The sequence below is a fragment of the Scardinius erythrophthalmus genome (assembly GCF_964197995.2).
Source record: "Scardinius erythrophthalmus genome assembly, chromosome: 3".
Lineage (NCBI taxonomy): Eukaryota > Metazoa > Chordata > Actinopteri > Cypriniformes > Leuciscidae > Scardinius > Scardinius erythrophthalmus.
This window is the reverse complement of record NC_138223.1, coordinates 41391374-41416851: the sequence shown is the minus strand read 5'-3', so window position 1 is coordinate 41416851 and position 25478 is coordinate 41391374. Positions and strand designations below refer to the sequence as shown.

The 25478-nt window shown below is 37.2% G+C and overlaps 2 protein-coding genes across 2 annotated transcripts; both read left to right on the top strand.

Annotated features, from left to right (window-relative positions):
• Positions 1-1961: 1961 nt before the first annotated feature.
• On the top strand, positions 1962-5557 carry pld6 (phospholipase D family, member 6). Its single transcript, XM_081362228.1, has 4 exons — positions 1962-2099; positions 2899-3086; positions 3169-3392; positions 4841-5557. Exons 1-4 carry the CDS (start codon positions 2088-2090, stop codon positions 5101-5103), a joined length of 687 nt encoding a protein of 228 aa, XP_081218354.1. The 5' UTR covers positions 1962-2087; the 3' UTR covers positions 5104-5557.
• Positions 5558-6180: 623 nt separating this feature from the next.
• rab3da (RAB3D, member RAS oncogene family, a) lies at positions 6181-24804 on the top strand. The gene is made up of 5 exons (XM_081361465.1): positions 6181-6564; positions 8918-9154; positions 16488-16606; positions 16851-16975; positions 23206-24804. Exons 2-5 carry the CDS (start codon positions 8918-8920, stop codon positions 23391-23393), a joined length of 669 nt encoding a protein of 222 aa, XP_081217591.1. The 5' UTR covers positions 6181-6564; the 3' UTR covers positions 23394-24804.
• Positions 24805-25478: the final 674 nt, after the last annotated feature.

Sequence of the window (25478 nt, the reverse complement as noted above, 5' to 3'; positions counted from 1 at the left end):
GAACGTGAAGTCTGGTTGCCTGGAATTCACTGAGGTCTGAAGTGGGACATTTGATTTGGGATATTCCCACATCCAGCCTCGTCATTATAATAGGCTTAACATATAAGGGGGAGACAGAAACACGTTTTGGAAGAAGGATTGATGATCTATGGACTCATTTGTTGTTAATTGTTTTTAAAGTTGCATAGTGTACCTTTAGAGAAAACATTTTTAATCATTCACACTGATGTCTGTTCAGAATATACACCACTTGTGCAAGTATTAAGTAAGTGATGCAATGTTCAGAGGAAAGTGTGAAAGCATTTGAGCATTTGATACACTTTTGATCTTTTCAACCTGTGCTCGCTTGTCTGCTTATGTGAATTGTGACATCTGTTTATTATTTAGTGTTTAAAACGTCTCAGCAGAAAGAAACCAAGATGTCTTGGCAACTGCATGTTTTGTTTTTTTGTTTTTGTCACAAAAAAAAATGCTTATGAAATAGAATAGCATTAAAGGTGAACTAAGTAACTTTTTTCACCTTAACTGAACAGCTTCGGAGTCATTGGAATGGTTATATTACTTATTTCGGGTTGAATGGTGGTCGTTTCGCACCCCCCTGGTGCCCGTGAGCGGAAAATACGCACTTGCAACTTTGAGCCGGCGAGCCGCCGGCCACCGCGTCAGGAAGACTCGCGTGATATCAGGTCTCGCGATGTAAACAATTGCTTTACGGCCAAAAGAAATCTGCTAAAATGCTGTCATTATTGCGCTCCCTCACGCTGTCCGAACCCGAATGAAGAAGACGTTTTAAAGAATGTCCCATCTGCTTTGATGTCGTTGATCTACTAGCCTCTGGTGTCTGAGAATCACCAACGAGTTTTTACAACAGTGTTGTCAAATATCTATTCCGAAGCTGTGGGGGAAGCTCTAGAGAGAAACCTGCGAGCAAAAAGCGAGAATACAGCGAAGAAATCCCGAAGCTACTGAGTGCTGCTTTAAAGAGAAATATTTGGCCTACTTTCTGGGTAACGGATATTTCATTAATATTTTCATTAACAGATGCAAAAACATCTGTGTCTTAGTCCTATACTGTTTAGGGTATCCTTATCCTTAATGGTACCATAATATTGAATGATATTGGCATCCTGTTACTCCAAGGCTCTTCAGAGAGTCGGCCTACAATGGAATTGCCTTAGTAAGTAAGCTACATGTCCATATGGTACCATCTCCAAAAAACATAGTAATTATATGGCACTTTTTTGTCAATTTTCTTTAGAATTCTCTCAAATTTCCCTCTTCTGCATTTTGAATATAAAACATTTTTATAATAGATAATAAACATTTGAGCAAATGAATGCATGTGTCCTCTATTTTTTACTCTGTGAAAATCAGTGAATTTGTTGTGTCACAAATCTTCATTAGTAAGGACAGCCACTGACACTTGTTAAAAGTCTCTGCAAGGGGCGGGAACAAATTTGCCCATTTTGTGATGGGAGGTCCGACTAGTTCATTCTAACAGTTTCGATTGAAAATTCTTTAAAGAACCACATACAAATTCAGTGAATCGACGCAATAACGTAGGCTACTTGTTCATGTGACAGTGGCATAATACATGTATTGATTGTGGCTGGCATTTACGAGCTAGACTTTTAATAAACATTTGTTGTTTACCTTTCCCCCCCTAAGTTGATAACATAAAATAGAACTCAAATACAGCCAATTTTGTATTTACATCCTACTAAAATGTATTTACATTTTTGGGTGAAAAACCCAAACTTGCTCGTTGCAGTAAAATTCTAATTATTAAAACCAACGCGTTGAGAAAAAAAAAAGATTCATTAAAGTAGCCTAATAAAACGCCGGTTAAATCATAAATTCAATCCAATATGCAGTACTAGTCGTACATTTTCGCTATTTGAAAACATGTTGGAAAGAAGTGTCTGTAAGTTGTTTTATTCAAGAACCTCGCGAGCCGATTCGAGGCGATTAGTCCCGTTTGAACGTGTTCAACCGATTCATTGAAAAGATCCAACTCACAAGAACCGAACTTGCATGTGATTTGCTTTAGGATTCAGTGTCACTGAGCTCGACCGAGCTCGGCAGACATGTACCAACAGGTATTATATCAAAACATTCACACATTTTGTGCTATAAATGTCTTTTCGTTCCTGGATAAATGACAAATATGCTAACAAGTACAAGTTTAATTGATCATATTTGTCGTTTTTCTGAATCGCGACCACGAGCGTCAGAGTGTTAGAGAATCCGTGTTTGCAGTTAGCTTCCGACAGTTAAGTTAAACATTAAACAACACTGAAACGCGTTATTGTACATTCCTTGGATATTTGGCAATTATATGAAAGCCACAATTTAAGATTTAATTGTTACATTTGGGAGATTAGCATAAACCTGCAAGAATGATCATTGAATTATTAGCCTAACGCTTCAAATTATTACACAACCCTGAGGAATACTTTCTTCTCATTCTGTGGTCTAATATTTTTGTTGAATGAACTATTATTGTCACTGGCAACCGATTTCTCTTAAAACTGTCTATCTATTAAAATACATAAATTGACATGACAAAATATTGTTTTGAGTTGAATTATTTAATTATACAGAATGTTGCCATCGACCAATTACAAACAATTATTCCAGTGTAATAATTTGTAATAATTCATTATCCATGGGTCAAAATTTGTGTGGGTGGGCACCATCCATGCAGGATCTGTTCCACGAGGGCCCTGATTTGCAACAATTACTGGCTGGTTGTTTATGATCCCAACTGTATGTGGCTAATGAAACGGTAGAACAAAAAGTTCAGGAATGTAGTCTTTATTACTTTTTTTGTTCCTAAAGTGTAATACAATGCCGCTTTACTTTCCTAATCCGTTCTTACTCTGTGTGTATTCTCAGATGTCATTTAAAGAGCTGGTGAAAGTGTTAGGGCTGGGAGCCGTAGCTGTCTTTCTGGGTGTGGAGTGGTTAGACTGGCTGACGCGGCGTCTGAGAGTCTCTCGCGGGCCCCTGAAAGAAGTTCTGTTCTTTCCTTCACCCCATGTCTGTGTCGAGCACCTGTTCACACGCCATAGACGTTTCCCCTGGTAGTTTGGTCCACTTTTTCCTAATCTAAATATATATTAATGTGTAAAACAACTAATTTCTCTTGCTTCTTTCGGCCCTCAGTGCATGTCCCCTCCCGCATGGCATTGAGACGTCCTTCTCCAGGCTCCTCGAGCATCTCCTGTCCGCACGTACGTCACTGGACCTGTGTGTGTTCTCCTTCTCTCACATGGAGCTGAGTAGGGGGATTCTCCTCCTGCACAAACAGGGAGTCATTGTACGAGTCGTTACGGACAGAGACTACATGACCATCACTGGATCTCAGATCGGCACCCTCCGTAAGGCAGGTGTGTGTGTGTATTATTGCTGCTGCAGTGCAAGTATGGACTACATTGCATGTAAAAGTAGCCTGGGAAAACCCAGACAACTTCCGGCAAATTTAGATTTGCTCTGCAAGTAAGTCTGGCAAAGAGCTCATTCAAGTCCATTTCCCCATGCCGAGAAATCAAGGCACCAATCAGAAACGTTGAGGCGGGCTTTACACATGACGATCGCTCTGATTGGTTTTAGGTCTAGCCTATCCAGAGGCATTTGAGCGACGTCCGTTGATGGAGCGCACCACCTTTTAAATGCATTATTATATTCAAATTGCAAACACATGAGGATAGTCTCCATGAAAGACCCACTGGCAGATGAACGTGCTACTACATTTCTCTCCGAAACGGTAGGAAATTAAATTAGATTTAATAGAGGATATTAACAGGACAAGATGATTGACAGGGCAGTTTACATGACGGGATGCACGCGACAGATCGGTCCGATAAAGATGACGAAGTAGTATGTCCCAAAGCTTGCCTACTTTTTTGCTACACATTCAAAAGTAAATACATTTTCTTCACAAAAAAAGTACATATGGCGTAGTGTAACCATAGACTGTAAAAAAATAGAGTGTAACATAGGCGAATTGGGACGCAGCATATGGCTTTACACATGACGATCTCTGATTGGTTTTAGGAGTTTTAGGTCTATCCAATTGTGCCCAGAGGCATTTGAGCGACGTCCGATGGTGACGCCCCTTTGGAAATGAGTTATTAAAGGAGCTTTGCCAGACCATATCTCAGTTACTACTGAGAATGGTCTGGTTTTAACCAGGCTAATGTAAAGGACCTATCAGACAGCTAGAAGATTATGTACACACAGACACGTATACATACAGTATATATGTCTGTGTGTAAATAATTTTCAAGCCAAAGAGTTATTTTAGTCCTGAGCATTACTAAAAAATGTAAACAACCACACAAATGTGTCTGTATTTTTAAGAGTTTACTAATTTTCATTACTCTCCCAGGCTAAAAAAAATACCAGAAATGTTCAAATTCCCTCATATTTCCCTCAAGTGAACCTCATTATTTTATTTAGCATGGGCCTGACCTCACAACTGTGGTATGCAGTATGAAATTATTTATAGTCAGAACTTGTACGACTGTTGCAAAGTGGTAAAACTGTCATTCATACCTAGATTACAACAGCAGCACAGCTTGCACATGTTCTGTCTGGCTCAACCTTTGTTATTTCAGTGCACACACTGCTGTAACTTCTGCAAGCTCTCACACCCAGGCTACTGCGGACTGTGAGACTCACGGCCTGACGCATTAGAGCAGAATTAAAGGAGCTCTAGATGATTCACACACGGCGGGTTTGACAGATGTTTATAAATCGCATCTGTTGTTAATTTGCTAGTGGATTTGGAGCTAATTGATAGTTTCCCATTTGTTTGTTTTCACCTCTGTTACAGGCATCTGTGTGAGGCACGAGATGAGCGCAGCTGTTCATATGCATCATAAGTTTGCATTAGTGGATGGCAAGAAATTGATCACTGGCTCCCTCAACTGGACCCTAACCGCAGTCCAGAGCAACAAAGAAAACATCATGATTACAGAGGAGCCGGCGCTCGTCCAGCCCTATCAGCAGGAGTTTCAGAGGCTGTGGGAGGCCAATGATCCGACCAATCACAAACCGCAAACCAAGTTGAAACCTAGTTTTGTGATTTCTGAATGACTGACTTGTTTTATGAAAAAGTTTTTTTTTTTTTTTAAATAGCAATTTTCATATTTGGTTCAGTGTGATTATTATTATAATTTTTTTCAAAAATGTGCCCTAATTAAAAACTAGTTAAAATAAAACCTGCTCAAATAATCCATAGCTCTGCTTATAAACACCTAGTGTGTAAAACAAGCTGAAACCTGTGAGTGTGTTTCATAGCCATGCTTTTGATTGCTCAATTCCAGATGGCGCTCGCCTTTGTGTTCCTCTTTTGTGACTAGGAGATTTTAGATAAGCTTGTTTCTGTACCTACTGTATGTACATGAATATCACACAAAATAATAAATATCTTTAATTAAAAAAAGATATAAAGAGACTTAATGTTCTGAAGGATTTATTTTAATAAATAACAATTTACTCTATTTGTGTTGTAATTGAGTTCAAGCAGCTCATAAATTGTTGATACTTTTACTGTATATATATATATATATACAGAAATGCTTAAATCACTAACATGATTATATGGTTTTAATAAAAACATTAATTACTTCGTTAATGTAAAAATTCAAAACAGAATTGTAGTTTTATTTTATGTAGCCTAACGTAAAGTAATATTTTAACCAGGAAAATGTGACAACATTAAGTGTAACTGGGACAGGAATTTACATTTGATTTATTCAAAAAAAATCTGTGAGGACGTTGCCTCCTCATTTCAAAACACCACTATTATATATATATATATATATATATATATATATATATATATATATATATATATATATATATATATATATATATATATATATATATATATATATATATATATATATATATATATATATATATTATAAACATGTTAAAGTCTCCTGTTTCCCCTGTAAATTTATGTTTTATGTTTGTCAGTTGCCGTTATTTTGTATAGCCTAGTAAATAAGTATAAATTTAAATTTGTAAGTCTATCAGCGTTAAAATCTCTTTCTTAAATGGACATCGTGTAGATTCATAACAAAGCTTGTGTTAATAAACCTTACAACTGTCGATCCTGTTACTTTTTTCCCCACTTTTTGAGACTGCTAAGGGAATGACCCGTATGTGAGTGGCAGATTATAATGCTGAGTGTGTCTGTCTGACTGACTGGAGACCTGTTGATTGGCTGCTCGTGGACGCTCGCCAGGGCCACTAGCTGATCTGGGAACAGCCATCGCCCTTTCGACAAGCCGTCAGCACAAATAAAAACTGGTCGACAGCCAGGTCTCTGCAGACATCAAGCTTCTGGGTTCGCAACGCCCCTCTGAAGGGAAGGGAATAGTCGGTTTTTAAACCGATAAGGCGAGTGCGTGAGTGGACCATTTCCAGTGTGTTTTGCTGGAAAAGTGAAACTGGATCTGCGAAGACTGGATGTGCGAAACCAGCTGAGGAAACACGCAACATCAACTTTATAAAGAAAATAAAAACCTCTAAGAAGAGACAAATAAGGTTAGTCATCATATATGTTTGTGCCCGAAGGATACGCATTTTTTTCATTAATCGTTTACAGTAGTAGAGAGATATTATGAAGATGTCCATATGGGAGCATACTGGAACCGTTTCAAATATCTCTATGTATTCCCTTTCAACCTCAGAATTGAGTTATTGTTGACATAATCACATTAATATTTTCTGAGTGTGTAAGCTGATGTTGTGTTTGACAGATCTGTAGATTTCATAGTTTAGGGTATGTGATGCTGTTTGTGTCGACCAGCATCAGATCAAATCTAACTTGATCGTAATCTTAATCTTAGCCTGCATGCGCAAAAGGGCTTTCATGTAATTTTATTTCAAATTGCAGTGGCACAACAGCATTGTGTTCATTCATGTGTGTAAGGTGTGTCATATCCTGGTAACTCCCTCTTCAGGTAATTTACGGTTAAATGTGATCATCTCTTTCTCTGCTTGAGCAGGATGTTAATACTTGTTCGGGAAGGTCTCTGTCGTTTTTCTAGGGAATGGGTGTTTATGGGAATAATTTAGGGTGAATTCAGGTAGATTGGTACACTTTTCCCAAGTCATCTCAATGGCAAAAAGTGTCCAAATCACCCTGAATCCACCGCATGTCATTATTTACTCATCCTCATTTTGTGTTGTTTTTGTCTGTGGAACAAAAATTGAAGGCTTTTCTGTCAAGCTCAAAAGGGACCATAAAAAGACCATAAAATGCTATAAAAGTAATCCTTAGGATTTATTCATTTGTATTTCAAGTCTTCTGAAGTGATACAACAAAGTTTTCTGTGACAAAGAGGCTGAAATTTAAGTAGTTATTCACAGAAAATCTTCAGTTATACATACCAGTTTGTTGTTAACTAAGTAAAACTATTGAAAATCATTTGTTAATTGAAATGAAGCTAAAATAAATTTATATAATATAAAAATATAAAAAACTTAAAATTAACTTAAAAAATTAGAGTTGAAAATATGTTGAAGTACTAAAATTACTAAAACTGAAAAAAAAATCTAATTTATAAATGTCAATATAAATCTAAATTAAAGCTAAATAGGACAAAAAACTAATAAAAAATGAAAAAAGCACATAAAATTACTGAGCAAAATAACACCTGAGTCAAATAACTGCATCATACAGTATCACAGGATATCTACACAATAATGATAGAATCTGTATTTTCTGGTGAACTCTTTCCCCTATTCTTATTATGTGCTTTCCACTTTAAGCACTGGTTTCTGTCCAGAATGAATTGTGCTGAGCTGGTCTCTTCTGTAATGGCTCTGAATCAAGGAAAGATCCTCACTCAGCATGTCTGATGCGCAAACAAAGAAAGAAAGAAAGAGAGAGATAGATGACAGTGCAAGAAGAATACTTTAACTACATGACAGAGTATCAACGGGGCTTTAGATAATGCCAGGTACACGATTTAGCCCTGATTTGAGCTAGCCAAGTTTTGTGGAAATCGTGACAAATGACCAAAATCAGAGGCTTGGGGTCCCCCATTGGTTTAAATTGCTTTTAATAGGTACTCTCTTTAGCGCCTGATTACAATTCCTCCAATTCCTACATTACAATGGCCATTTACAGTATGTCTCTATTAGTTAGCTAGCTTATACTAGCATAGCATACAGATAAGCGATTAGCCTGATAACTTAGGCTAGTTTATACACACATTTGCACTTACCATAATCATCTTAATCTTTCTTAATCATCTTTAATGTAATTCAGACATCAGAATTATCCATTTAATTATGAATTATAAATGTAATTCATTTAATGACATAAGTTATGCTCGCGTCTTTGAAGATAAAACGGCTCTATATTTAACGAAGACCTATAAAAGACCTGAACCGGAAGCGATGCAACCCGTTTTACAGAATATGGAAGTTTGTTGCACAAAATTCCCATTACAGTGGCGACATCAGCGACGACTTACAGCCAATTAAATTTCAGGGAGAGGAGTCATAGACCTGCAACAAAGCATCAGCAAACATGACTTCTGCAAGCAACCAATCTACCTCTCCTTCATATTCCTCCTTTTTCTTTTTGACTGCAAATCAGCGCACAGACAACTTGGATTGCAAGCTTCTTGTGGAATACCGATTTTAACAGGAATAAATCCAGTCTCGCACGAGAACTCCACTCCTGTGTCACTTCACTTCTTTGGTTGTGAGTTTGTAGACCAGACAGCCAGCATAAATGAGCAAAAGGGTCACAGCATTCTCAGGGCCCAACAAATGAAGGTGGTTTTCTTCTGGTTAGATTTGCTGGAGGGTTAGACAACCGTCATTATTAACCTTCAATGAAATTGGTGATGACATAGCTTGTCTCTCTTGACTTTTCCTCTAGATGGCGTCGGCCAACGATAACCGTAATCTGACGCAGGTGCAGAAGGATGTGGCCGATCAGAATTTTGACTACATGTTCAAGCTCCTCATCATTGGCAACAGCAGTGTTGGAAAAACTAGTTTTCTGTTCCGTTACGCTGACGACTCCTTCACCTCTGCGTTCGTCAGCACGGTCGGCATCGACTTCAAAGTCAAAACGGTTTACCGCAACGAGAAGCGAGTCAAACTGCAGATATGGGTGAGTGTGGAAGATGAGACATTATGTAGCTTACATGAGGATGGTGGGTAGTACCTATATTTGTTCATTTAAAGTCTAGACAAAAAAATGGTGTGCCGTATTTTGAATTTGTTTTTTCTTCAATGGTATCAACTATTTTAGATTTACCTGCCCCTTAAATGGCTCATAAAAACAAAACAAATTGTGGCTGGATGCTTCAAACATTGATCTGATATTTTTTCTCTCTCTAAGTGGCCAGTTTTTGGTCAGAATAAGCTTCAAAGACCAGACTTCAAGTGCATTAGTATCGTCCACTTTTTAGTGGCATTGGTTTTGGAAGTCTTTTTTCCATAGGAGTTATGGTTACCTAAAAAGGCCAGTAGATGGAGATGTCACTATAGACTGAACAAGTAATACGCAAGCACATGACGTCACAATTTTTTTTTTACAAATTGTGTTTTTGTAGTTTACACAAAGTCGATAACAGTATCGTTTTCAAAAACTTGCACTTTGAATCCCGTTTTCAAAAGTTTGCATTTTCAGGCCCCCAAAACGGCGTTGTTGTGAAATGAACGGCAAAAAACGCATAAAAATCATGTAAACGGTCCCTTAAAACTAAGAAACTAAAGGCCCGTTCACACCAAGGACGATAACTATAAAGATATCGTTCTAAAAAAAAATCCCAATATTAAACAGTAGCAGAGTTCACAACACAGCTATAACGATAACGGCACAGAGAAACGATATCGTTGGAATCACTTTCAGAACGATTTTATCCAGAAGATTAACGATAAAAACATGGACAGCCTTTCAGAATCCATCCTGCTGTAACGAGAGCTCGATCATTTAAAGTGGCAGAATAAACGCATTGAATAAACAGAACAATATCGTCTGCTGGTGTGGACGCTAATATAGTTATTATCTTTGTAGTTATCCTTCATGGTTTGAATGGGCCTTAAAGGCTTTAGTGAGGGCACAATCTCATGAAACATTGGAAATGACATAATTGTAAAAAACTATTAATTTAAAGATATTGAATCAACAAATGTTACGTCTTTTTCAAAATATGCATACGTCATTCACAGTGATTCGTGGGAGTGAGCGAGCACTAAAGAGTTTTTCTGCCATGGTTTACTAATTTAAATTTTCTGACTGGTGGAGATTTCTCTGCAGAATTATGGGTATTGTAGTTTTTCACCAGCAAATCCCACCATTAGGCTATACATGATTATTTTAACAATAAGTTGAAATAATGTGGACTGACGGCTTACCATCTGTATACCATCAATTGACTACCTCAAATAGCTCACAGTAGGGCTGTCTTTAAAGGTTTTTAATTTATCGTTAAAAAAAATTCCCCTATGGAGAAAATGTATGGGATTTTTTCTTACGAAACCCGACTGTTGCGCTTTATTCTGGCTATGTGAGTCTTTGGTGCAATGCTTTTAGTTGCCAGAGTTTAAATGCATGCAGTTGCAGTTTCATTGCAGGTATATTGGAAGAATAATGTCAGTGCTTTAAAATCTGTTAGTATTCATATTTACAGTTTGAGCCAGAAAAGAAAGACTTGCTATTGCCAAAGTCGAATGTTGTGAAAAGAGGATCCACTAACCCTGTGTCAGTGTGACTTAGTAATACTTTGATCAAGATAATGTAGTGTGTGTGTGTGTGTGTGTGTGTGTGTGTGTGTGTGTGTTGTGTGTGTGTGTGTGTGTGTGTGTGTGTGTGTGTGTGTGTGTGTGTGTGTGTGTGTGTGTGTGTGTGTGTGTGTGTGAGAGAGAGAGAGAGAGAGAGAGTGAGAGCAATGATGGTTAATGTTCCAGACCAACCCAAACCAGATGGCCCCATCATTTGATGCTTTATTTGTGGGACGGACACACACACACACACACACACAGGGCTAAATCCATTTTGAAGGAACCTTTTGAAAATAAAAGCCATAAAATCAAATTGGTTGTGCTTTTTGACCGTCCAGACCAGCATCCATCTGCCTTCTGCACTGAATCACTAATTAAATCAATACTGAGACCCAGTGCTGCCAAACAATTATGATCTGGTGTGTGTTTTTGTGGCTGCATAAGTGTTTTAGGTCTGTTTGTTAAATTCTGTAAATTCCGATGTTTTGAAACAGTAAGTTTAGGCTAGTTGTTGCTCGGCAGTTCACAGCCGCAGGCTTCCTCGACAGAGGAAGCGACAGTACTTTCTGTTGATGAAAGGAAGTGGGTGAGATCGTCTCAAGAGGTGTTGAGTAGCATTTTCCCAGAATGCACTTGTTTGCTGATAACCCACCATAGAACAACTCAGCTCTGCTTCCAGTAATCTGAAATTGACAAGAATAGAACTAGAATAGACTGTAATCTAGATATAGATTTTTTACATTACATGTGCAAAAACTTGTGGACACAATGCTGGGATTGTGGGTAAGTTGCCAGGACGTTACTATGTGGTGTCTAGGGTAGGGGTGCACGATATATCGGCCGCCGATATAATATCGGCCGATATGGTCATTTTTTTACACATCGGTATCGTTCCGATGTCAAAATAGGGCCGATGTGAACAGGCCGATATTTGACGTGAAGTTGAAGATGAAGTTGAGGACTCGCGATCTTAGCAGTAGTGAACAGCCTGAGAGAAATACACATTTCATACAGATGACATAAGCATAGAACAGTCTATTTTCTTTCGTTTTGAATTGTTCTGTTTAAAAATAGATGTTTCAAGCTTTCTATATATGTCTTAGGTTTGTGAGGCAGGTAGGTTTCGGTTCATTTGAGACGCGCTTCAGTTCACGCGCCGTTGCCTCCATGTCCTGATTAAATATTTTCTAATATTTACTTCTTATTTATTTTTGATGAAACATTGATCAAAATTAAGATACAATTAATACAAAACGAAATTAAATTTAAAGACAGGCTTTGTGCTTTCTGTTTGAGGTCTCTGTGAAAGTTTTAAAGCGGTCTTTAGTGCCGCGTTCAGACGTGCATAACAGAGAACTTTCCCATCAGTAACATTGTTAAAGCAGTTATGTTTTTTCCCTCTTCATGACACATTTTTGATTGATCGTTTTTTGACTCGTAGATATTTGAATATATTGCATGATATTTGATACCGGTTCGAATTAGATTTTTCTCAAAAGTGAGGGCACGTGTGATTTGTGGATTACTGATAAGCGCGAGTGGAGAAACAGGCGTTTATTTATTCATTCTCAGTGTTGAGAAACGTAGCCTTCATGTGTTACGTTATTGTGTTAATAATAACTAAAGTAGCCTACCTAATTATGTTACATATTTATTTTGTATGAAAACTAGCGCGTTCGTTACTTATGGATGCTACCGTTGTATCAGTGCTGCGCGAGCTCTCCCTCACAAACACGGACGCGCGCACACAGTGAGAGAAGATAATTAAAATGAAAAATTGACGGGCTAAGTTTAAATTTTGTTCTTGCTTGTTTGTTTTTTTCTATCAAAATGTCAGAAAGCATTTTGTATTATCCATTCGTGTTTTTAAAATTCGTTAAATGACGGACGTTTTACTGTTAACACAGCCCATATGTCGGATTCGTCTAGCCTACTTGTTATTATTTTTAGAATAAGTGATTCGTTATGCTATTATTGGACTCCTGTCTATTCATTGTCAACTGTTAACATTTATTCAGCTAATGCGTGCCCTGTTTAAAATGTGCAATGTTCAAAGGCAAAGACAGCACGTCACAAATAGAAGTCCTTTTCCCTGTGGTATTTAGTATCATATTTGGATATTGGAATAATAAATTAAGTAGCCTATCTTAATTGTACACAATGTTCCTGTTTTTTTTTTTTTTTTCCTGTTTTCTAAGGGTTTCTTAATTTTAGACAAGTTGACCAGCACACATTATATGCAATGCAATATAATGCATGTGTGTTGTATGTGTGACATATTTTGCAATGCATACAGGTAAAGGTGCCCAATATCAGTCATTTCTAAAGTAAAAAAAAAAAAAAAAAAGTGTTTTGGAAAATAGCTCTTTATTTGATAATCATTAAAATTTGTTTTCTATACAGAGATATCGACATCGGTAAATATCGGTATCGGCCATAACAGCAATATTAATATCGGTTATCGGTATCGGCCACAATTTTCACATCGTGCATCCCTAGTCTAGGGTTTTTTAGGTAGTTGCTAGGGGGTTGCTTGCTAGCCCAAGTTAAGAGTCCACCATCAAGTCAGATGATATTCTGCCTTCCCAGGTAATAATTACATTTTTTTTCTAATATGGCAAGTGAAAATTGTAAGTATGATTGATTAGAAAAGCCGAAGGAAAATGATGTCATGTCAAGGCTGATATCACAGTCCCAATTGTTGAATCAGATTGCGCTGATGCTTTTATCATACATTAGACCAGAGGTTCTCAACTGGTTTTGCTTCAGGACGCATATTTTACATTGGATATCAAGTGGCGACCCAATGACCTACCATTAGTATTTACCGTACAAAAGTTTATTGAATAAAAATTGAAATGCATTTGCATTGCATTGCATGAAAATGTGATTAACTGAGAATTCATACTGTCTCGTCGCCGGTTCAGCAGCCAATCAGTCGCTTCTTACGATCTACTCTCGCATTTATTGGGCCCTCCTACACCCCAGCACCACCTGTCTAGATCAGCAGCACGTTTTACTATCATATAACCTTAAGGTTTAAGCAGTAGCAGCATCAACATGTTTTCTTCTCTGTATTTCTTTTGGGAGCAGATCTAGCCAAAACCAAACCTATTTACATTTCGCATTCATACAATGAGTGTAACAAACTACTCTGATGGTTATCAGGGCTGGAATGTAGTTTTCTCCTCCCTTTTAAAAATGTATGCGCCCATTTATTTTTCTTTATTTTTCTTTATTATCTTAAAGGTATAGCGGAGGATCTTTCCGAATTTGAGATAAGACCCGCCCTCTCCACTTTTTGAAAAGTTTGATTGATTCACCAGAATGATTGACAATTGGGAGGACTAATAGTATAGGCTATCCACCCGGAAGTAAAAAAATCCTCCGCTATACCTTTAATAATTAACTATATTGATTATATGGTTAGTTGCATTTTATTATTTGCATTTAGCATTGCACTTTTATCCCAGCTGTACCTGTAGAGAACCACTGCCTTAAATCCTCTTTACTGGTTTCAGTTAAGGCCATCTTCTGTTGTCAAGATCCCAGAGCGTAGTCCAAGCCTTGTGATGTGTACATGTGTGTGTGGTGTATTTAGTGGGTGCGGAGGAGCCACATTGCTCTTTACTAAGTGTTTGGAAATGTTTAGTTAATAATCAGTCATGTTTTATTGACTATATTTCTATAGCAGTGAGTAAGAAGTAAAATAATCAAATAGTGTTTGTGTTGTTGTATCTCCATACACATGTTTATTAGACTTTCAGTTACAATTTAGACATTCTACTAACTATAAGTAATTTAACTTTACAACTTCATGTCAACTAACTCTCATTAGAGTATACTATTTGGAGACTGGTAGGTTAGGGTTAGTATAAGTTGACAAGTACTTGCAAAGTTACTTATAGTCAGCAGAATGTCTATTGGGGAGCATCAAAATAAAGTGTGAGCAGATACCAAGCAGACAATCTACTAATACTCGAATGACTGGCAGTTGACATGACAGGTAGTTACTTATAGTTAGCAGAATGTCTAAAGTGGATTACCGACATAAATTATCAATTTAACAGCGAAAATAATCTCATTCTTTCAACAAACTTGGGGATTTGTGCCTTCAGTGATTATTTTTTATTATAAACTCTTGGGACACTAAAGTGTACAATATATTGTACAATAAATATACAGTATGTGCGTGTGCTCATTTGCATGTACTCTCTCTCTCTTGTTTACTTTAAGGAGGAGTCCATCATTTAAAGGCAAGGGCGAATGTAATTTGAGGCATTTTGCTATGAAGGAAGAGCAAATATTACGCATTACATTGGGTTAGTCATCACAGTGCTCTGTAGATTTAACTGATGTATTGACACAGTCATGGACATTGAAGAATCATTTCCTGACTTTAAAGGTTGCTCTCGGATCAGAATGAAGCGTGTAAGATTGCATAGGCAGAAATGGTTCAGTTGTCTTTGTTATAAAGTTAGTCGTGTGTGTGTGTGTGTGTGTGTATTCCAGCTAGCATATCTTATCTCTGTTGAAAGAAGGGGCTGAGGCTTTTGTTAAGCTTCCATTATAGTTTGAATTCAGTTCATCCCTTAAATACAATACATGCATATATACAACCCTCTAACAGCTGCCCAAACCAAGAGTTGCCATGGGAACCTACATAGGTGAGGTCACAGCACTCTAAATCAAGTCAAGGCTTTTCAGTATCATGGAAACTAATCAAACGTTGCCTAGTTACCAGATTAACATGGCTGTTAACCTCTAAACCCCCTGAGTCTGTTTCATTTGCATTGCATTTACTTGAATAATTAAGTTTATTTATTTTTTACTTACACTTCGACATGCATGCATTATCAAATATTTAAGATATGTTTGCATTAATGGGTTGGTTCACCCAAAAATGAAAATTATCCCATAATTTACTCACCCTCAAGCCATTGTAGGTGTATATGACTTTCTTCTTTCAGCCAAACACAATCAGAGTTATATTAAAAAAATATTTAGGCCCTTCCAAGCTTTATAATGGGAGTGAATATTAGTAACTGAGATTTTGAAGCCCCAAAAAGCACATCCATCCATCATAAAAGTAAGCTTTGCTGCCAATATAAAATTATCTAACATTGTCAATATCGCGGTGATTTTTAATGTTTAATTTTATTTGCCAATTAAGTTTACTAAAGATATAATTAGAGTAGATGTGTGTGTAATTGAGCATTAAAACTATTATTAAACACATAATTTGCTTCATCACTCAAAATTCTTTACATAATTTTACATGTAATAAAGTGTTTTATTAAATATGTATGTATGTATATATATATATATATATATATATATATATATATATATATATATATATATATATATATATATATATATATATATATATATATATATATATTGTTTGTGTGTGTGTCTCTAAATGACTTAGGCTACACCTTAAAAATTTAGTTGCACATAATTAATGGTGAAATATCCTATTTATTTGAAGTCTTTATTTGAAATATTACATTCTTCTAGCAAGAAATAACAGCATCCAACCATAGAGAAAAATAACTCGTAAGGTTGGCAGACTCAATGCATATAAAGTAATGGATGGTTTCTGCAATCTAGCTATATAGTTTCTGCTATACAGTGTTTTAGGAAGTAATGCTTAGATGTATAAAATGTGTGTTTAATGGCAATATTTAGGATGCTTGTATGTTGTTTCTCAGGACACAGCAGGGCAGGAGAGGTACCGAACCATAACCACAGCGTATTACAGAGGGGCCATGGGCTTTCTGCTAATGTATGACATCACTAACCAAGACTCCTTCTACGCCGTGCAGGACTGGTGAGTTTATTTATAGTCTTACATGGCTGATAATAATAATAATAACCCAGAGTAATAATAATTCTTTTAATTAATACCAATCTATGTCTCTAGGTAGTAAGTCAAAGTGAGAGTGATTGAAATGTTGTGTTTCTTGTTGAAGTGCCACACATTTTATAACGGCCACAAAGAGGGCGCTCATGAGCATGTCAGTTCAAAATTGACTGTGTGTGTGTGTGTGTGTGTGTGTTTGTTTGTTTTCCAGGGCAACTCAGATTAAAACGTACTCGTGGGACAACGCTCAGGTGATTCTGGTGGGGAACAAATGTGATCTGGAGGACGACAGGCTGGTGGCCACAGAGGACGGGCAAAGACTGGCTAATGAGCTAGGCATGTTACAGGACAAAAGACAAGCATTAGACAGACACACACACACACACACACACACACACACACACACACACACGAGCCTATTAATAAAGACTTGAGAATGCAAGGGTCCAGAATTGATCAGTAAGCCCCTCCCCTCGAATGCAGATGAGCCAATGGCAGTTGAGTATCAGTTGCAAGGGGCCGGAACAGTGTTGCCAACTTAGTGCCTTTGTCGCTATTTTTAGCGACTTTTCAGACCCCTTTAGCGTAATTTTTTTTTTTCAAAAAAGCGACTTGCGACAAATCTAGCTACTTTTTGGACAAACCTCAGTAACCTCCAAATGTTGCCACCACAGTCCTGCGAGCGCGAGGTTTGCTTCCTCTTTGCCATCACACACCTCTCTCTGCGTCTACCCTGTTCAGTTGAATGGCTGAGAGACGAGCAGCAGCACGGAACGAATGAGCAGTGTTGTTTCCACGGACTTATCACTTATCTTTTGTTTTATATTTAAAGAATTTAGTTTGACCATTTTATTTTCCTTTCTTTTCTTGTGCTTATCACTTGTAATACTCACTATCACAGTGCTTTAGTTCACACAGTTCCCGAACTCTCTCAATTCTGATAATTTTACACATATAAAAAATAGTCATTCAATAGCTACTCGTTCTATTGTCTGACAAAAAAAAATATAGTAAATGAGAACAGCTTTATTGGACATTCGTCTATATTATATTATATTATATTATATTAAAATACAGTATGTGAGCATGATTTTAATGAGAAAAAACATTAGGCAGGCTGAACGCAAGTACGCCGCGATGACGTCATGAATATGCTAGTTGACGTATGACGTCATCTAGCGACATTTAGCGACTTTTAGGGGAGGCGTTAGCTACTTTCCTTTGAAAATAGTTGGCAACACTGGGCCGGAACTCGGACATCTTTAGGTTTCAGCGCTATAGAGAAACATTGGAAGATCCGAAGCTCTCATCGGTTTTTATGGTGTTTATGCTACGAAAATGGTAAAACAATGTGCCTGGAGTACTTGTGACACTGATTCCAGGTATCCTGAGAGGATGGGTATGGAATGATTTTCCGGACATTTTTCAAAAGGAATTGCAAATTGTATTTGCAATTGCGTTTTCAAATTGTGCACGCATAAAATGTGACATAATCCAAACGCAAATGCAAATCGCGCATTACCGTTTGCCTTTTCGTTTAAGCGAACGCACAGTGACTGCCAAATTTAAAATGGAAATGCAAAGTCCGTTTGCAACTGTGTTTCCCATATCTTACGAGTCTTGACCCTGTCATATTTAAATAGCAATTTCAATTACCACGTCTGCTTTTTCACTTTCTCAGCGTCGCGTATGTAGCCAGCCAAAACTCAAATGAAATCGCAATTCCCTTAGTATTTCCATTTCCGATGCCTTACACGGAAACCTGTCAATCAGCGTCAAGGGTGGGATTATGCTATGGGGCGTGTTCGTGTTGGGACGTGACGTCACTCACAGTCGACGGTTAAGAGGTGATACTCTGAACAGACAGACACCGATTTATTTTAAACAATGGAGGTAGTTGGTGAAATTGTGGAGGACCTTATGATGCTCGCGCAGCAAGTTGATGACAGTACATCCTCTACAGATGTCCTCTTACTCAGAAGCCATTTCATTTTGGATAAGTTAAATGTTTTCGTGGCCTTGACCAACAGCAACATCAGTAATGTTGTCTTCGCCAACCTCAGTGAAGTAGCTAATAATAGGCTTTTTGTGAAGGACAGGACAACTAAAGAACCTGGACGTCCTTTACTGGACATACCACAAGAGATGAGTGTCGGTGCTAGGTCTCACCCCTTCAAATAAGTGTTCTCAATTTGCGAAATTCAATAAAAATGCTGTCTGTTGCAGTTAAACCTGTGTGTGTGTGTGTGTGTGTGTGTGTGTGTGTGTGTGTGTGTGTGTGTGTGTGTGTGTGTGTGTGTGTGTGTGTGTGTGTGTGTGTGTGTGTGTGTGTGTGTGTCACTAGCGGCGCAGGGTTTTGATTGTAGGTGAGCCTCCAGAAAACTGGATGGGCCAGTTAAAATAAGCCAAAAACAAAAACGGGTTCCCCTCACTGATCTATATAGAATGACATTATATAGATCAGTGGTTCCCCTTCATCTCCGTTTCAGTGCTTTTCTGCGGCACCGAGGACAGCGACTAACTATACCTGAATTTAATGCGTAGTTAGCATAGGTTTAAAAAAAAAAAACGGATTTTTTTTGCTGCTTTTTTAAGACAATTACAGTTTAATTGAATTTATTGTTTAATAAAATTATAGGCCTATTATTTTTTTAGTTTATTAACAGCAACAACAGCTGTAAAGATGAAGTTGACGATCGTCATCTCCATATAGTGAACGCGCCTATAGAGAGAAATGCACATCATGGATTACATAATCAGAGAGTAGCCTTCGTTTTAAATTGTTAAAAATTACATTTTGGGCTTTCTTAAGATATATTTCATGTCTGTGAGGCATACATTGAGTTTCATTAAGTTAGGATGAGAAGAGATGCGCTCCTGTTCACGAGCAATGCAATGACCGCGCGGGCCCCTCAATGATTTTATTGTCTGCTATATTTCCTTTTTAATTTATTAAATCCAGGCAATAAAAAAATTATTGGTTGATAAAAAAAAATATTAAAATTAAGATACAATTTATACAAAACGAAATTCACTTAAAAAGGCTTTCTACAAAACAAAAAGTGGTCAAAATCATGTCTGACCCACATCTCTCGATATATTGCGCATCCTATCTTACTCGTGCGGTTCACTTTTCATAATCAACATAGATGAAAAAAAAAACATTATAATATTTTAACAAATATGAAACTAAATGAGCTTATTTAATGGCTACAACATGTATAGTATACAGACTCTCTATTTGTACAAATTGCTGCACATTCATTTTATTCTGAATTTTGCACGCATAAGTTGAAAGGCATTTGTTTGCATGCATAGTAAAACATATCTGCAACATTTATCAAGTTCACTGATAATTATGTCACTAATTATTATTATCACTAATTATTATTATCACTTAATGAATAATGTAACAAGGACAAAGCATGTAAACTGCGTTGTTTAGAATTGAATGGATCGCAAATAGATCCGAATGAAGAAACGTACAAAACCATAGTAGAAATGGATGGGCCCGGACCTAAAATGTAGCGCCGCGGCTGGTGTGTGTGTGTGTGTGTGTGTGTGTGTGTGTGTGTGTGTGTGTGTGTGTGAGAGAGAGAGAGAGAATGTTTGTTCCACTTTACATTTATGGTGTAGTCTATTTGTTTAGATTTATGTGGGATTTAATCATTTTAAATTAATCTCAGCTGTGAAATGGACAAAAACAAAATTATACATAGGCTACTTTCAGACCAATTAAATCAAACCCAGGTTTTTTTGTGTGTTTAGACAAATAATGTAACAAAAGTCACAAAATTCCATGACACTGAGATAAGGGAGATATGTTTTTTTGAATGGGGGGAAAATATCAAATGAGATCCAAACAGAACCCAAAGACAACATGAGGGTTTAAGAAATATTCATTTTAAACTAAACCAAAACCAAGATTAAAGATAGAGATTAAGACATAAAGATTATCTCAGTGTCATGGAATTTTGTGACTTTTGTTACATTACCTACATCTGTAGAGGATGTACTGTCATCAACTTGCTGCGCGAGCATCATAAGGTCCTCCACAATTTCACCAACTACCTCCATTGTTTAAAATAAATCGGTGTCTGTCTGTTCAGAGTATCACCTCTTAACCGTCGACTGTGAGTGACGTCACGTCCCAACACGAACACGCCCCATAGCATAATCCCACCCTTGACGCTGATTGACAGGTTTCCGTGTAAGGCATCGGAAATGGAAATACTAAGGGAATTGCGATTTCATTTGAGTTTTGGCTGGCTACATACGCGACGCTGAGAAAGTGAAAAAGCAGACGTGGTAATTGAAATTGCTATTTAAATATGACAGGGTCAAGACTCGTAAGATATGGGAAACACAGTTGCAAACGGACTTTGCATTTCCATTTTAAATTTGGCAGTCACTGTGCGTTCGCTTAAACGAAAATGCAAACGGTAATGCGCGATTTGCATTTGCGTTTGGATTATGTCACATTTTATGCGTCCACAATTTGAAAACGCAATTGCAAATACAATTTGCAATTCCTTTTGAATAATGTCCGGAATATCATTCCATAGATGGGCATGGGTATTCATGTATTGAATCACTGTACTGTGCGTGCGTTCGCCATCACATTTAAAAGTATGATAAGATTTGCGCAAACGGACTGCGAACAATTATCTGCGCAATAAGACAAGCGCAGTTTATTTATAATATCAATGATGTGAGCTCAGCAACTTGGATCCCTAAGGATTAAACCCCAATCCCAAATGAAGACAAAAACTTCCATTTTCTGGTTGTCATATACTCTCATTAAGTTACAATTAAAGTTAGTGAGTCCATGCTAACGTACAAACCTAAAAAACATGAACAGTAGGTCAGCGATTGTGACGACCGTAACATGAGGCTTCTCCCGCTTGCATTGTGATCTGTAAACCCTCGCTTCCAAATGAATCGTGTTACGTACCATATTTATTTTCAAATCTTTTATATATCCCTCCATGGTATGAATGAATGCTCTTCGACTAGAGGTGGTCCTTTTGTGTCCAAAATCAAACAAAAACATCTTGGGACAAGGTTTTCACACTGATGGCCGTCATTGTAAAACAGTTAGCAACTCTGTTTGTTTGTCCGAGATAGCAACAGTAACTAAGGGGGGCGGGGCTTACTGATGTAAGCAATTATGTTTTGTTTGCAATCCCTCCCAATGGTGGATGAATTTTACTGGCTAAACAAATATTTCTAACTTGCTATGCCATTATGCACAATTTTTTTTTTATAGTTGTAAATGCTGCTTATATAATACTTTTACCTTTCTTGTCCTATTTGTAGTTTTGCTGACTCAGTCCACATGCACTTCCAATATATGACATTTTGTTGCAAATACATTTACATTTACAAATATAAATACATTTTTCTTTTTTCACATAAAAAAATAAATAAAAATCATACAGGTTTGGAATGACATGTTCACTTGCATATTGACAGAATTGTACGTTTTGGAGGCGAACCATTTTAAAGCCAAGTTCTACTCTCCCTCGGCGCTTGGCGAGTGTTAATTTTGGACCCTGTGCATGGCTCATCACCCTCTTAATTTCCTCTGTGCTGAACAGCCTTATTTGGATAAGAAAAGACAGGAAGAAATGCTATGAATGATGCAGGCCTTTCAAATTACAGAAAGCAAATGTGTTGCTCAGAGGGTGTACACTGACCTTTATTGCTCAATAGATGTTAGATATAATGAGTTATGACATATGTAGTGGATGACTATTATAGATTTGATGGCGGATATAAAACACACACATGCACGATTGGATCATAACTGCAGTCATTTTTATGTTTCTAGCATGTTATATGTGTAGCAACAGTTCTTCTAACCCTGCTTGATGGATTGTGAAGCTTTTCATTTCTTAAACAAACGTGAAGGCCATATTCCAGGATGACAATGTCAAGATTGATCAGGCTCAGATCAAATCGGCTCCTCTGAGTCCAGATCTTAAATTCACTGGAAGTCTTTGGGATGTGCTGGAGGAGACTTTGCAGAGTGCTGGACCCTTGCATAGTCCGTACAAGATCATTGTCAAACTGATGCACCTCTTGATGGAAATAAATGTTGTGATGTTATGAGGTACATCAATTTTTGGTACACACTCCATCGATTAGAGTTCGAAGAACTGTTGCCAAACATATAACATGCTAGAAATAATAATCACTGCAATATTGATCCAATCATTGACGCTTAAGCATTTGCATTTAAATCCAAACAGCGAAGGGCAGTGTGTATATATATATATATATATACTAATGAAGATGGAGAATGGGAAGCTCCTGTGCGTCTGTCAAAATAAAAGTCCCACTTTAGTTTCTTAAAAAGACAAACAGAAAACTTAATGCCAAATATCAGCTGGCCACTAATTGTATGTGTAAAATGTTTTTATTCTGCTTGTAAAAATGGTATTCTTAGGTTAATAAACCATACAATTTTATTCAAATCTGATTTTATTTCACATTTCATATTTTGTGTATAACTCGAGATATCTCCTCTTCTGTTTCTCTCTTTCTCTGCCGTCTGTTTGCAGGCTTCCAGTTTTTCGAGGCAAGTGCAAAGGATAACATTAACGTCAAGCAGGTGTTTGAGCGGCTGGTCGACATCATCTGCGACAAAATGAACGAGAGCTTGGACGGAGACCCCAGCATATTAACCAATCACAAAGGCCCAATTCTGCAAGACACGCCCCCTGATGGACAGAGCGGCTGTGGATGTTAATGATCCTCTCTCAACAAACACTCATACTTGAAGGCAAACATTCACACACATGCACACACTCCCTGTCCATCTGTCTCTCTCTTACTCACATGTACACCGGAAGAAAAACTCTTTTAAGCCAGTATATAGTATGAAATGCCAACCAAGGAGTAGGAATCCAGCATAAGCCCTTTAAAATGAATAATCAACATTGCAGTTACATGAACAGGCCCCTCAGGGATTGAATGAAATGCGACGGGTTTCCCTTTGCGTGATGTGTGGCTGCTAATACATTGAACTGTGATGAGAAAAGCTGGGAAAATACTGCATGAAACTGCAGAACAGGATTTAGAAATTCACATGCCAAAGTTTCAAACTACACCAGTGTCTGTTTACATCATGCTCAGATAAAAAGCATTTGGTCATCAGTGTGAAGTAGCTTTGAAACGTGTATGGATTATTTTAATGGATGCAAGGTTATGTTTTACTTTATTATAGGTGATAAAACATTTTAGGACTGCTCTTGAAATATCCAGTCAATATGATATTCAAACTTCATAGTTTTTGTTACTTGTTTCAAAGAATGTCTTCAACTCAGATTATATTTGTCTTTGGCATTTGCTTTGAATGCAATAAATTTGCTTCGCTGTGGACACTAAAAGAGACCCTGAAATTACTAATCACTTGATCCTCTGATTAAACCTGGATTCTAGTCAGTAAAGGGTCATGCTTAGGTCAGGAAAGTTAACTAAGTCACACAAGTTGTTTAAAATAGGTTACGAAAAGTTAATAATTGTGTGTGTGTGTCTACATATAGACACACACACACACTCCTGGGACAAAAAATTAGCAAAATTTAAGCAAATATACTGTTTAAAAAGCCATTGCTGTCTCAGAAAAACATCAGAGACTAAATAAAGTTTTTGGGAGAATGTGGGAAGTGTCTGGATTAATGAATCACAATAAAACAAGAGTTGCATGGTGATGCTCAAGAGCGGTATCTTCGTAAATCTGCCGAGAAATATAATAATAACTGTATCTCTACTGCACAGTGAAGCACGGAGGAAGATGTCATTGTGTCATTTTTCAATAAGTCAATGCTCCTGCCCAAACTGCAAAGACAACCAAGAAGTGGCTTGAGAACGAGTCCATCAGGCTCATGTTTGTCTAGATTTGAACCCTATATAGTGAATATTTGGTCTCAAATTAAACTCATACGAACTGGGAGACTTTTTTCAACTACTTTTTTAATCCATTAGCATGGAGTGGAACAACACTGACTCTTCCTCCTGTAAAACGCTGTCTGCAAGTTGAAGAAAGCTATTCTGTGCCAAGTTACTTTATCTACAGTATTTGTGCAATTCTTGCTAATTTCCTGACCAGCGATTTGTGATTAAAAAGATTAAGACCATTAAAAGACCACTAAATATTTTGCCTTGTTTGGCTTGTCCCTTTTTTTCTTTGCCCATACACACACACAGACACACACACACACACAAACAAACAACACACATTGATTAATAACAATAAAGCACGTATATACACATATATATGTACACACACTCACACACACATATATATATACACACAAACAACACGCATTGATTAATAACAATAAAGCACATATATACACGTACACACACACTCACATATATGTGTGTGTATATCTATATCTATCTATCTATCTATACATATATATATATACGTGTATATATATATATATATATATATATATATATAAGTGTGTGTGTGTATATATAATATATATATATGCTTTATTGTTATTAATGTAAAATTGTTGGCCTCTTAAAATGTTGCATTTCATCACATATCCAAAATACCAAACCAGGTAGCAACAAATGATGCATGTGTCCTTCAGTGTAGTTTGTGGTAGACTTTTCCCCTACACACCAGACTTAAGTTTACCTGGGTCATCTCCTGATCGACATTTAATAATATTTATCCTCTAGCGCGTCTCCTAACTGACGCTTCATCAGGTTAAGGTTACGTTGAGTTGGTCAACGTCTTGACCCCTACGAACACTATGTCTTGGGAATACAGATCTCTAGTGCTCCACTAACCTGCTGCACTGCAGTAACCAGACAG